At 43.1% G+C, this 14,558-nt stretch overlaps 1 protein-coding gene across 3 annotated transcripts in view; it reads right to left on the bottom strand.

Moving 5' to 3' along the window:
* Nucleotides 1–4,783: 4,783 nt before the first annotated feature.
* The window catches only part of ano3 (anoctamin 3), a 32,775-nt gene continuing 23,000 nt past the window's right edge, over nt 4,784–14,558 (bottom strand). For all 3 annotated transcript variants that reach the window (XM_030096764.1, XM_030096763.1, XM_030096762.1), the window contains exons 11-25: nt 13,250–13,384; nt 13,055–13,151; nt 12,037–12,097; nt 9,900–9,982; nt 9,613–9,753; nt 9,103–9,267; nt 8,914–8,950; nt 8,710–8,829; nt 8,430–8,479; nt 8,012–8,109; nt 7,584–7,738; nt 7,303–7,455; nt 6,274–6,424; nt 6,013–6,202; nt 4,784–5,516 (exon numbers count right to left, since the gene is read on the bottom strand). In XM_030096764.1, the coding sequence (XP_029952624.1) occupies nt 5,334–5,516; nt 6,013–6,202; nt 6,274–6,424; nt 7,303–7,455; nt 7,584–7,738; nt 8,012–8,109; nt 8,430–8,479; nt 8,710–8,829; nt 8,914–8,950; nt 9,103–9,267; nt 9,613–9,753; nt 9,900–9,982; nt 12,037–12,097; nt 13,055–13,151; nt 13,250–13,384 (1,819 nt within the window). In that variant the 3' untranslated portion in view covers nt 4,784–5,333. The remainder of the gene's footprint in view (nt 5,517–6,012; nt 6,203–6,273; nt 6,425–7,302; nt 7,456–7,583; nt 7,739–8,011; nt 8,110–8,429; nt 8,480–8,709; nt 8,830–8,913; nt 8,951–9,102; nt 9,268–9,612; nt 9,754–9,899; nt 9,983–12,036; nt 12,098–13,054; nt 13,152–13,249; nt 13,385–14,558) is intronic.

The following is a 14,558-nucleotide window of genomic DNA, read 5'->3' as shown; positions in this document are numbered from 1 at the left end:
AAACAAAACAAGAAAAGAACCACGACAAAAGCATGGGCAGCCTAATTTGTCAACGTGCAATCCTGCGTGTTTACGTTACACCTTCATATAAAGGTCACAGAGTGACATTTAATAGATTCAACTACCGTTATATCATGTGAATCCCAAGCTGGACTGAGTGAGTACACCCACAGTCTGAATTAATATTCAGAATTAAACCTTTTTCTCTGAACGTTTGTTCACTGTCATGTCTTTTTTTTTGTTTAAAGTGCTTTGCAAATGAGGGTAAAATCAATCAAATGTATTTTATTGTCAAAACAGTAAAACATCCAGTGGTTTGAAAATACCTAATGTTTTAAATTGTTTATTAATGGAGCCCTGTCTGCTTCTAAAGCTCTGTTTCTAACAACAGCAAAATAACTTGTTTTGAACAACCGAATTGCACTCGAGTTGCTCTTAAGATCGAAATATTTTACACCATACTATAAACAGTTGCCTTAATCCCTTCTATAGATATTAACATGCACTAAAAAGAGACAATGATGAGCAGTGTTCTGCGAAACAAAGGAATAAACACACCTTGCAAATGAAGAAACAGCGCAACGTGTTTGGAAAAAATAATTGATAATCAAGTAGGCTCGTACAGTTGCTGCAGCAAATGTTTTGATAAATTGCACACCTTAACGTGCACCAACTACCAAGCATTGGTTATATTAAATCATGCAACAGACGGCAAGATAAGCATTAAACCTTTACATGAATACCATCTCTGGCACAGAAGCTGCTTTCAGATCAGTCTGACTGGATGCTCTTAAACGACGTGTGAGGCTGTTTTGCATACAAACCTGTTATTTCAGCAGCTGTAAAACAGCATATATCACACCATATGAAGAGGACTCGCGCCGCATGATGGAAAAAGAAGTGAAATCCACTCCTGAGATCCTATTCTTTTAATTAGACTGAATCCTGGCGAGAAACATGAAACGGCCACTTTTTACGCCGGCATGTGACGTCTGAGACGTGAAAGGAAATATCTGTGTGGGTGTCAGGACAGAACCGAGGAAATAATTAAAGTATAAAACATCTGTCATCCGAGCAAACCGAACCTTTGCATACTTCTTATGAAGTGTTTGGACTCGGCCGTAAAAAAAAAAAAAAAAAAGATGAAGGTTTATGTCAACCAAGTTGACATTAATGGAAAAGTGGTTAGAAGTGAGGGCAGAGCGGCAGCGGCGGCTCCAAACAGCAGCATGGTGGGAAAATCCTGCAATAGAAACACGGCCTCTCTAACAATGTGTTATATGAACACTTTCTGGCAAGAAGATTTGCGGTTTCTAATAATACTGAGGGAGAAAATAAAGTAAACAGTCCCCGAGTTGGAGCGAGCTCCGGTTTGTTCCGTAAGCAGATTTAAAGCGCTTAAATGTGAAGACGTGGTGAAGATGCTATCGCCGCCGCGGCTCGGAGGCCTCGCTTCTCCGTGCGAGAGGAAGAAAAACGAAGAGCGCGGGTTTGATTTAAAAGATACAATCCATGATTTATTACAAGAAAAAAGAGTGATATCCAAATTGTTTTTTATGTTACATCATTTTTATACAGTTCAGTATGTTTTTACATGTAAACAGGAACCAAGTAAACAATGTTATCGGTACACTCCATGTCACGACTGATATCATCGTATTGTACAGGTTAATCTACGAGCTAACGCCACTGTGCTTCCACGTCAAGTACATCATGGCTCAAGCACAATCCTACTGAGAAGCATAGCACAGAACAGAAAGCTTAATCCCCTTTATTTTCTACTGCTATTTTTTTTTTCAAAGATGTGCAAGGTCACGCCATTATTACTCATTATACAATACCTATTTTGTGCTATTGCCAACGGTTGAAGGCATGAGACACACACACACACACCTCCCCACCACTGTGCAGCATTTGTATCAAGCGAGAAGGTTGAGCGAATGAGGAGCTGTTCAGGAATGATTAGTAGCCGGGGCAAGTGAAACGTCCAAGATCGCGTGGTTATTCATCCAGAAAATTGCCCCTCCCTCCTCGGGTTCAACACCTCGGCTGTCAGGGGTGAAGCATAATGACGACACCCAGCTGAGTGTTGTCTGGAGATTCACGTTGTTATGGGGCGCTCCTTTAATCAGACTCTATTAATCTGTCTGGAGTTGAAGGAAAATACGCTTTCTGAATAAAATCCTGCCACAAATTTCCTTAACCAGGGAGTTTCAAAGTGTGTGTGTGTATGTGTGTGTGTGTGTGTGTGTGTGTGTGTGTGTGTGTGTGTGGAGGGATACTTAAACATGCTGTACCTGTTTTTCCTGACACTAATCAGTATTTTCGGTTGAGAACTGGACTCTAATCTTTTATCACAAGGTATTTTTATTAACTGCGGTTTGGATCCAAATATAAGGCATTTAGAAAAGTAACATTTCTCTCTCTAGTTAGACTATTTTAAACAGAAATATCTTTTAATCCTTTTATATATAGACTGCAGCTGTTGTAACTGTTACATTCAGCTTACTTTATGATTTTAATTATTCTGAATTACACTTGCAAAGAACTCTACACTTTGTCAGGATTTATTCTCATAAACTTAAAAAAAAAAACAATCATGCTGGGAAATGGCATCCCCATGACCCCCACATGTTTTTCCTGCCTCGTGGCCCTCTCAGAGTTCCTTAGTGCCCCTCTGGGGATAGGCCCCACAATTTGAAGACCGCTATCCTAAACATAGGCCGTGCTTGGTCGACACACACACACACACACACACACAAAGAGGGGAGGTGATATGTTGAAGACGCTGTTAACAACTTTACAGAAGTCAGCTCTGCTCAAAGCACGTGTCAAGTCATGCATACTCCACAGTACAGTACATTTATGTCTGCATCTGTTGAAATGAAAGTAGCACTCAAGGATACTAACATGCATAGATTTTCAGTGTTTCACATAGCAGGGAAGATAGTCTGAAAACCTGGACAAGTATTGGTTCGTTCCCTGTGTCGATCTCGCTCTCACTCTCTCTCTCATTATACAGTGCGCCTCAGTAATGACATCTGGGGGATGCATGAACTGTTTGATACTTCACGACTGATTATTGGGAACAAAACAAAACAGAAACACAACAAAGTGCACACATTTTTGCTGTGGATGTGCAGTACAGTCAAGCAAAGCACTGCAGTGCAAAAAACATCAGTCTAAAACAGCAGGACATCTTTGATCGCGCCTTAGAAAATATAATAAAAAGTTGATCATCTGCAAACATTCAGAGGACACCTGAGAAATGTGGGCGTTGATTTGTCTATGAGGGGATGAGAGCGGGTGAGCTGATGTTGTGGAGTAAAATATAAAAATGCAATAAGTGCTAAAATGTATGTACAAAAGCAGCAAAACAACAAATAGACAAAAGCAAATAATGTACAAATCTTGAAAAATGGTTGCATTTCTTTCTGTTGTGCAATGCATTCAGGGTATTATGATTAGTTTAGCTTTCTGCTGCATAACATCTTTCCATTTACCTTCCTTTGATCAATATGACCTGTACTGAAGTGTTTATGAGTCTCCATTACCCGCTGAACAACAAGCCGCCACATCATAAATTATCAATGTGCTCCAGAACCATTCATCTCAGCGTGAATGAAGCAGGAAAAGATCCCGGTTCTGACTCAGCCCCGCAGATGCATGCATCAGTCATAGTGCCTATTTTCCTGAGTTCATTGGGCCAAAAAAACATGCTGCTGGAATCCACCACATCAGAAATAACCACAACAAAAAAAAAAGGCAATGCCATGAGCGAGCATCGGACAATCCCCAACTTCCTAGTGTCCTCTTGAAGAAGGTCAGAAAGCAGCGGGAACTTTGTCTGACCGGGTGTTTGCTGAAAGACTGGAACAGAAGCGGGGCCGGGCTGCGAGCGGGGGAACAGTGGATGGATGTTCTTGCAAACTGAGCATCCAAGCCACAGGTATTTCCAAGTGATCCAAGTTTCAACCACGCTTCAGGGTTTCCAACGGCAAATGAAAAACAGACCGCAAGGGCAGAACGGAAGAGCGGATTTGTGGATCCTGCATGCGAGTATGTACATTGTTCATGACAGGAGTCTCATAACGGCGTCCACCGCCGATGTTCGCCGGGACCCCGGGCAGGTACTGCGGTTGGGACTCGAGTCCGAAAAACAAGTCGCCGCAAAGGAGCGTTCAGAAGGTTCTGCAGTAAGTCCGACGACAAAAACGGGGAGAAAGAATACTTCTTGCATTTGAAATTGAAAAGCACGTGCTGCACAGACAGGCACACGTGATGTCGGTGGAAACAATTGTGGTGCGTAATCGTATTGTTACACTGTAGGCACAATCAAAATGCACTAAGTTCACATTTCCTCAGCTCGGGACAGTCAAGCTCAGCGGTAGCACAGAGATCAACACACAGCTCACACCGAGTACAGACACACGTGAACCAGGCATCAAGACAGGGACTTCGTCTATCAAAAGGTACAAAACAGTATTATCATGCACTTTATACCACTTTAGAGAGGATTCTTTGTGGTGGATGGATGTTAACATCCTCCTTGTTCGTTGTTTTGATTCTTTTTTTTTTTGTTTTTGTTTTTAGTTCGTGAAATGTCTGCAGATATTACTCAGCATGCTTCAACAGCAATATACAGTCACTTTGCGAGGACGGTGTCCACAGTTTTTTATTTGGTAGCCACATCACCAGAATCACTTTGCAACCAAAACAAAAAAAAAAACAAAAAACAAACAAAAGAAAAGAAAAGTAAAGTGAGGTGCCACTGCAGCAGAAGAGGCTCGCTGCCGACGAGAAACGACACGGTCATGCTGCGAGCTGCACCGGACTGCGGAGTCGAAGCGACGTGCTAGCTTTAGCTGCCACACAGAGAGATTGCAGGATGGGTGCTCGAAAAGTGAACAGTGGTGATCTGCAGCCCTTGATCTGCATAGTAAACATTACAATTGCAAAGGTTTTTTCCCACTGAAGCCATGACGCAGCACAAGGGCGACCTGCTGGATGACACCAGGTGAGGGAGGGAGGGAGGGAGGGAGGGGGGATTTAGGGTGGGGCAGGAAGGCTTTGGGGCCAAAATCCAGGGTGCGTAGCAGATGGCGTGGAAGGGGCCGTGGTCAGAAGCTTGGGCTGAAGCCAGAAAGGTTTTCGGTGGGCGGGGAGGATCTTGAGGGGGTGTCTTTGGTGTACAGAATCAGTCGAGTGAGGATAGACTCCCAAAGCTAAAAATACATCAACAAGCAGGCGGACGAGGTTGTGCCTGTGATCTGAGGGCTGTGCGGCATGTAGTGGAGACACGGAGACACGGGAGGGCGGTAACGTGGTAAAAGCTAAGGCCATTCGTGGTGATAACGCCTCCCGTTCTTCTTCCTCTCCTTCTGTAGATGTTCCAGCTCTGCTTCGTACATCATCTCCTGCATCAGGTACTTCTCCCTCCTCATGCGATCGCAGAGATCCTTCGGCATGTCCGGTATGAGGTACGCTATAAAGGACTTGATCCCAAACACCAGGTGCTGAAGGAAGCATGAATCTTTCATCAGTTATCGTTCGGAGAACTTGCACGCTTTCGCTGCCAGTGTGTGCTGAATAATTCAGCGTGCATGCAAAGGAAAATACACACACTGCAGTACAACAAACTTGGTAAGCCCTGTATCAGTTGATAGGATCAGCCTGTTTCTCTCTGTGCAGTTGGCAGAGCTGTGAGAACAAACTTTGCAAAGAATCAAGAAAAACCTGTTTGTCAGTGCATTTGCATTTAAAATCTTTTTTTGTTTAAAAAGAATGAATTTCTCAGGCTTATTTAATTAAACCATAAAATCCCTACACAGCAGGCTGTCAGACTTATATTTTTAACACATGACAGCACCGGAATTAAGAAAACTAGGAAAACACAACATGTCTGATAATATTGGGACTGACTCAAAGTGGAAAAACTGTAAGTGGATTAAGTTTTAGCTGCTTGCTGTTGCTTGTAAATTCTGAGAAGGGGAGCGGGGAGCGAGGACAGACCTCAAACACGATGATGAATGCCAGCCTGGCGGCCAGGACGTGCCAGAACTGCAGAGTGAACTCGTACGGCACCGGACTCCAGGGCGGCGCTCTGTAGTCTCTGTAGCGGCAGTATCTGGACAGGCTGCTGTTCATCAGCTCCCCCATGTCGAACACGGACAGGCTGCTGTTCATGTAGCCCTGCAGACACCTGATCGCAGAGGAGAGGCCGTCACACGGCGTCAATCGCTCAAGAGCTTCCCCGTTGTTTTGAATGCTCACTCGTCCGCGTGGTGGTGTCCCTTGTCCACGCAGGGGCCGTATTTGAAGGCGTACACAAAGCGAGGGATGTAGTCTGAGGTTATGGCGATGACGAAGGCGTTGGTGATGACCGCCAGCACGCCGATGCCTTCGAGAATCCCGTGCCAGATACCTGTAAAGCACAGGAAAAAAAAACAACAAACATTTCAGTCATTTCTTCTGTGAAAAGTTAATCAGTCTCACTGTTGAGACTCACTTGTTTTCAATCACAATGCAAGCTTAAGATCTTTAACCCTCCACTAATAAAGAGGTTTTTCTGCATGTCCTAAAATAGTTTTATTTGACAGCGACAATTTATAGCCCCGTTGTGTATTTTTATTGTCCAAAAGCTGATTTGTGCTGATTAGCACATCTCAGGACGGATTTTGAGATCAATATTTGTAATTTAGCCTTCTGAATAGAGCAGTTCTCCTTCACTGTGCTCCATTTACTTCTTTCCAGTAAATTATTAACCAGACTACGATATAACAGTATTGTTAAAAGGACAAAAAGCTTTACTGTGCACATAAATAACCATACAAGCAGGCAGTTTGTGAACTTAGCGATTTGTTGACAGCACTGAGAATACTTGTTCAGAAAAGTCATCCTTTTTCTGTCTGTTTTTATCTGTGCTTGTTTGGGAAATGTTGACTTGAACCAACAAAGGAGCTTTTTCCCTTTGATTCTGTTAAACTGACACGAAATGTGTTCATTATAGCTGCGGAGTTTCTAAATGTTTCAGGATGAATTCTTCCGTTAATGACAGGGGAAGGAGCCACATGAAGCATTTGGCCATACATCACATGGCAGCTTGGCGTTTGTGATCATATGGAAAAGAGGGCTGGTTGGGGAAGCGGAGCATATGTCAGTACAGAAGGACTGGATATGGCAACAAATACATCTCAATAGGATGGGAAGGGCAACATTTTACTGCTGGGGAAAAAAAAAAAAGTATCCCTGCTCTAAAAATAAAGGCGACAGTGTGTGAGTTACACAGAGCGACACAGAGACCGATATCGGTGGCTCGGGCCGGCATGGGTCTCCTCCACTGAGTGACAAACTTGTAGGCATCGAGACGAATCTCGATGATGTTGTTGAGCAGAGCGAGGAGCGGGGCGAGAGGGAACGCTGCTACGAAGATGGTGGTGAATCCAAACTGGAGGACTGCAAAAAGGAAAACACCGAGTGGATCTTAACACTGGTAACAAAAAAAAAACAAAAAAACAACAACAACCACCAACCAGATAATAGCTGTATCAACCACAGCATTTCAAAGCAGTGTGAAGATTTACCCATTTCCAGGTATTCGTCCACCAGGCCGTGAGCGTTCATCGGCTGCAGATTCCAGTCTTTGTCCCACTGTGGGAGCTGGGTTTTATTCTCTACGTTCTGCCCTCCGCCGCCCCCTTTCTTCATCTTCCTACGAGACCACCAGTTCTGCAGCAAGCTGAAAATGTAACAAGGAGATGACTGTCAACTCGAGGCAATTATTTCTGACAATGCAACTAGCGCTGCAGGAACTCTTTTACAAGGCCCCACACAAGACGACTGGGTGTGTTTTTTTTGCAAGAGAAAAGTCTTTTCATATGCAGATGAGCTACAAAACTACACAGATAAATTGCATATTTCATAAAATGCCAATCACTCCGATCCAAAGCGTTCGGAATTTCAAAAAATAGATAAATGAAGAAGCACATAATTATTATAACCCATTACGTACGGATAACCGAGCTCCATGAAGTTGTTCCAGATCTGTTTGAAGAACATGATGACTCCCATTTGCAGGCAGAGATCGATCAAACAGCCGCTTGGGTGACACTGGCGAGAAAAAAAACCAATACTTAATCAAAACAAAAAATTAATGAAACAACACTGTGACATTAATATCTTACGCCTGATCATTTGGAACTATGAGCAAAGACAAAGCCATACATGATCCCATTCTGTTATCTGATCATTAAATCTGAAAATCCCAGTAATTGCGGAGGAGATTAACGGGTCACATGCTAACATACAGGCGCATCATTAGAAAAATGAATTACTTGAAATCTGCAAATACGTCCTCATGTGCAAAGCAATAACGAAGCCAGCCGTTGCTAAAATAATCATCTGCTACATTGACGGCTAATTGAGCTCACCTCTTCGAGCCTCCATCGATTAAACAGTTTATTATATTTTCCAGGCCTGCCTGCAAATCTGAACAGATTGAGAATGGAAACATTAGTTGGTAATTCAATCAGAGAAATACTAATAAACTCAAAGTAGGAAAAAAAAAAAACTCTGAAAGGTGCTAATGATGTTGATGAAACTGCAGCTTAGTGACATTTCTATGCGATGAGGACACATTCAGGCGGGTTTCAAACACAGTCCCTCAATAAATCACTTGAAAACAGGAATTAAAAAAAAGTTCCTGGAAGCCAGCATACCTTCCAAGGAAGAAAGCGATGTAAAAAGTGGAACTGTTTAGATTAACAAACTGGAAGAGGAACATCTTCAGAGCGAAGCTGTTCTCCCATTCTGACTCTGTCCGCGGGTGCTCTAAAGGGAGAAGGGCGAGAAAGTAAAGGCAGAGGAAACATTTGGAAATCAAGACAGAAAAACAGAGATGCATGTGACACTCACCTAAATTTGTGAGCAAATAGGCCACCTTTTCATACACCTGGCAAAAGGAAAAACAGGTGAATGATTATTAGACAGGAACAGGACACACAAGTCTGTGCACGGTTTGAATCATTTTAAATAATTGATTTGAGGAATATCTGTGCGACAATAAATGTGAAAGTGCTAGATGACACTTGTTCAGGCTCCTACCACGTTGAGGGACATGATGATCATAAAGTTGATGCAGACGCCCGTGCCAGAGGTGGCGAACTGCCAGTTCTTCTTCACAAAATGCCAGTTGAAGGAGGCGAACTTCTCCATCGCAATGAGACGGAAAACCACAACAGCAAACACGGCCGTCAGAACAAGGGAAATCTGACGCGAGAAAAGGAAGCAGAAAAGAAAATCATGAAAAGTTTTCAGCTCTGTAACAGAAGAGATTGTATTTAAGTTTATAGCTACTGTAAGTATGTAGGGAAATAGTTAAATCTATAAATTATGGTAATTCAAGAATAATGAAACATAAGGGAAAAATGTTGGCATATCACACAAATACCAGAGTGACTGTCCCATGAGATGGGTAAAACCTCTTATTTACATCTATTTTCCAGTAGGGGGCGGTGTTACATCACTGCTAACACATCTTGATGCTTCAGAGGTAACCACACTGAGGCTTGTTCCCCAAGGGGGCAGCTTATTCAACGATCAAAGGGGGTTTACCATGAAGAATATTCCGGACACAGACACCATGAGCCGGCTGAGTTTGTCTGAGAAGGGCTGGAACGGCTCGGGTTTGCCAGAGATGGGGTTAACCCTCTCCACACGAGAGTACTTGGCTTCAAACTGGGGCCTCAGCTCCTCCTGGTCAACAACACAGAGTCCAGGGTGAACTATTGAACCGAAGCTGACGGAGCGGTGTGAGACACAGAGGGCTGGCTGCACAAACAGCATCAAGCAGCGGGTTAATCAAACCGCATGACAGATCTGAGAGGATATCGCTGACGAACCTCTTCCTCCTCCCAGTCGATGAGATCCCAGTCATAAGTCAGCTCTGCTCGTCTCCTTTTCCAGAACTCCAGGAATACTGTGGCTGCGGAAGAATCAGGAATCCATCACGTTATTGATCAGGTTTGATATGTCCCATGCTGTTTGAGCGACTGCCGAGGGGCCGCTCGGCGGCGGGAACAGACCTCACGGTCAGGTAAGCTGTGTGAAACAGGCTGCAGAGGCATTACAGAAACTGATTACAGCCATCAGTCCACACACCTCACTGCTTTCAAGGTGAAGTTAACAGAAACACGAACCAGACGAGAGGCTTTACATGAACTATACTCATACTTCAAGGAGCGAGTGATTCTCTGTCAGCTGAGTTGAATTTAGAATCCTTCTGTCTGCCCTCTCCTTCTATCACCTCACCTCAACCAGAAAGTCTCCACCTCTGATCACCTGCTTCCACAAAGGTTCCTTCCTGTTAAAGGAAGTTTTTCCTTTCCATAGTCTCCTCTTGCTTGCCCATGTGGAATTGTTTGGATTTTCTCTGTAAAAGCACCTTGAAGTGGCAGCGCTGTATCCGATGCTGTATAAATAACGTTGAACTGAATTCGGCTGTGGTGCACACGCGTTCACGAGCATTGTTTGTGTTGTAATATGTGTGAAAGAAAGTGTGACTGAAACCGAGTGTAATCATGAGCGATCTGTGATGGCCGGAGCTGCAGCATGGCTCCAGTCCGATTTTCTTTAGGCGTACACACCATGCATTTTGTTCTGCAGCTGGAAACACTTCCCATAAATACTCACATGAGCATTTCGGAGCCGTGCGGCCTCGCAACGGATTAGATCAGACGTTTTCCACATATGAACATGTTTAAGATCAAACAGTTCTTTAGGCAACATCAACAAAATGATTGCCAACAATTTCAATGACAGAGTCCTTTTCCAGAAAAAATACAAAATATAAGGCAGTTTCAGTCTTTTTTATAGGAAAAGTGGTTGTCATCATTTGTTTAAAAAAAAAAAAAAAAAAAAAAAAAAGAGGAAAATTTTAGGATTTTGGACAGCTGGTCAGACAAAACTAAACAAATCTATCTCAGCTGTCGGGAACTGTGACGAATATTTTCACAGTTTTCTGGCACTGTTAAGACCAAATGTTTAATCGCGTAAATAATCCGCGGGTGAATAATAGGTGCAGAAATCCTTTGTTGAACTCCTTCCTGTGATGTTTTGTGACTTAACTGAAGGCAGAGAGAAGCGACGGAGACGCACAACGGAGCGGTGTCCTTAAAAAGCAGTACGAGCCCGAGTCGTCACTCGGAACAACTCTGACTGCTGTTAAAAATGTTTAAGCTTTAATATAGCTTGGCCCACTTTTTGTTGAAACAGAGAAAAAAGGCAGGCTTTTATTTCAGATGCCTACATTCATCCCCCTGAGGCCGACCGATTTTTCATGTCTATCTCACGCCCGAGACCTGGAGTGCCCTCGCTCAGTGGCGCAGTGCTCCTACTTTGTCCTACATTGCCAAAAGCTTTCATGCAGGATTCAGAGCTACAAAACCTCAGACTGTGCAGCTGGCTGGACCTTCTTTGGCTTTCTAGCGCCCCTTAGCCTTCATTTAGCCCGAACCCAGAGCACAGCGTGCCAAGTGCTCCCTCTGGCACAGGTGATTATTTTTCATGCTGGCAGTGAGATGGATGCGGGCCAGACGCTGCACAGTGATGCTCGCTCTCTCTACGTTACAAGGATAATATAGCTGTGGGAGACATAGCTGCAGTGTACCAATATCATGGCGTAATTTCCACAAGCTTGACAGCCGCATGATGACTTCCCTTTGGAGGAATGCTTAATTATCTAACTAATTACTTCAGGAGCGCGCGGGAAGTGTAAGTGCAGATGTTCGATCAGGGAGAGCTGACCATGATTTACTCTGTGAAACAATACACTCGCTGCAGAGTGCAGACCTGCGATCCTTGCACTACCCAGTGTTTACTGCGCTAAATTCCCATTTGAAAAGCCTAATATGTTCAGAGGAGGGAGGATTGAAACCGGAGCACAAACTTGTTGTACTGAGTCATATTCCAAGAGTGTTTGTTTCTGAGCAGAGAAACACATTTTACACAACATAAAACCAAGAAAGATGCTGCACCTACCCCAGATAGCCATGAAGATCGCAAAGAAGACAGTGCCGCCGTTGTCAAACAGATGAGTCACCTGCAGATGCAAACACGTGGGATTAGGACTTTATTTAACCGATAAGCTCAGCAGCTGGAAATAAAACATGGAGGGGCTCTGAGATGATCAACAGGTCTTCACAGATCACCTCTCATAAGAGAGCAGCTGTGAATTTAATGATACATCCAGCAGGAGTTAGATAACAGCACTGATTCAAAGCTGTCACCTGTTCAGGAAGCGTGAGCTGCAGACAGCGGCTGATTAGTTTAGCAGAATTTGGAAACAAGTGGAACAGAGGCTGGCTCTGTTTACTGGTGACAAATCTGTCAAAAAACAACAGAACTGACAGTATATTTCCTTCATTAAGCCATTTCTTATGCAAAAGTACAAAAAAACTGATTTTGTGCAAGTCTATTTCCAAAAAGGTCAAGATGAGATGTGAGGCATAAATTACAACATGATGTTCTTAAAAAAACCTGGTTTTACTAACAATGTATTATAAAAACAACATATGAAATGGAGCTTTTCATGAACATTCTGTCTATCCTGAATTTGCTGGCGTCTAAAATAGGTTTGCAGAAGAGCAACAAAGTTTAAAAAGATTCTCGGTATCCATCCATGTGTTCTGTACAGCTTTATCTAACTTAGGGTTTCATGATATTCTGACTGTCAGGTGAGCGTGCCAAACTACACTACTGTGTGATTGGTGCTAATTTCACAACCATATTGATTAGTTATGATTACTAAAGTTATAATCAAAATAATAATATTCCATACATGCAACTGTAACAACATTTTTTGGTTTCCAAATGGAAAAAATTAATGCAAATGTATAATTTTCATCATTTGACATGTATGTGTTCTAAATTTGGGGTTTGTGATATTTACATAGACATGTATAAATAAGGCTCAAACCTTTTTTTATTGCAGTTTTAATTTTAAATTCACGCAGAGCCAAAACAGAAGCAGCTGAAAGGGCCTGACAGCCACACTGACCTTAGCGTAAACACAGCTGTCACTCAGGGTCCACGGCTCACAGGTTTCCTCACACATTGGACACATGATGGTGGTGTTGGCTTCACAAATCTCTTTACTGGCGCGACAACGAATCAGAAAATCATCCATCAATAATGCACGTTCTGTTTAAATCGCTCTCTCTGCGGTGTGTTTTCTTTGGTTGTGTGAGCCGACCTGACTTGACTGGAGTCCATAGTGAAGAGGCCGTAGAGGAAGACGAACACACCCACCAGGGCAGCAGGGATCAGCATGCCGGTGTACCAGCCCAGCCACGCAAAGTAAAGGCCGATTTTCTCACCAAAGTATCGCCTGAGAGAGGAAAAGAAACGGGGTCGTAAAAATTCAGCAATAAACTGACAGTAATTAAAGGTCCGCGGCGCAGTCAGACGGTCGCGGCGGCCGGACCGATCGGAAAGCTGTTGGATTAAAAGGTCACACAGTTCAATGCTGCCCTCGAAAATCAATCAATAACTTTCTTTCTCTGAAACCACAGCTGTCGAGTTGCCGTTGAGCAAAGCAATTCTTGTGACGCAGCTCTGCTTCAGGTGAGACACCGCGGCGCCGATGAACAATCTGTGGGATCTCGCAGCTCAAATCATCTTAAACTGGCGAGCACGCAGATCTGCTGATTGCAGCATCTCCGGGATTGTTTGAATCAGGATATTCGTATCGGCTGACAAATCTCCATGTGGTGCTATCATGGTAATTTAAAATTAAAACTCTGCAGAAGTTTCTGTGCACCGTTTTGAATCCACACTACAAGGCCGACACAACTGCAGTGAGCAGTGAGCCTAATGTGACTGCTGTGTGTTTCTTTTCAACTGTGAGACTCTTTGTGGATCCTGTACAGTCTCAGAAATGAAACACTGCACCTTTCAGATCAGTCCAGTTGCCTCTGGGCTTGGAAGTGCGAGTTACTGCGCAGGAAAAGTATTGTTCTGATAGCCTTTCATTGACTCAGCGACAGCGTCGCCTGGGCACAGGAAGCTACTCTGTTCTTGTAAAAGAGTGACTGAACTGCTGCACTTTCTTCGTTTTTTTCTAAACTCTGAAATAGAGCAAGTACAACAACAACTTTAGTGCTTTTAGAGCTCGAGAGCTATTTTTTTCTTCAGTGGCACAAAGGCCCAATTTCATTTCTAAACATTTGCGTTCTGGTTTCGTTTATTTGATTTGAATGCCACTTAACTGCATTCAATGATTCAAGATTTACAAATCACACAGAAATGTTTGTTTTAAACTTTAAATAAAGCAAAAAAAAAAAAAAAACCCTGAATCAAGCCTCTTGGTATTACACTTTCTTTACTTTTAGCAGAGGATTTATGTATCTTTACTGCTAAGTAGTAAATGTTTAGTCCGAAATAATTTTCACATATTCTATCGAAGAACCATTACATTATACATTAAATAGACAGTCCACTAGGGTAAGACTGTATGTTGGAAGGTGGAAGATGTAAATAAACCTTTCTTACATCCCTTCAAC

Source organism: Salarias fasciatus, chromosome 7 (assembly GCF_902148845.1).
Source record: "Salarias fasciatus chromosome 7, fSalaFa1.1, whole genome shotgun sequence".
NCBI lineage: Eukaryota > Metazoa > Chordata > Actinopteri > Blenniiformes > Blenniidae > Salarias > Salarias fasciatus.
This window is presented reverse-complemented; position numbering and strand designations above follow the sequence as displayed.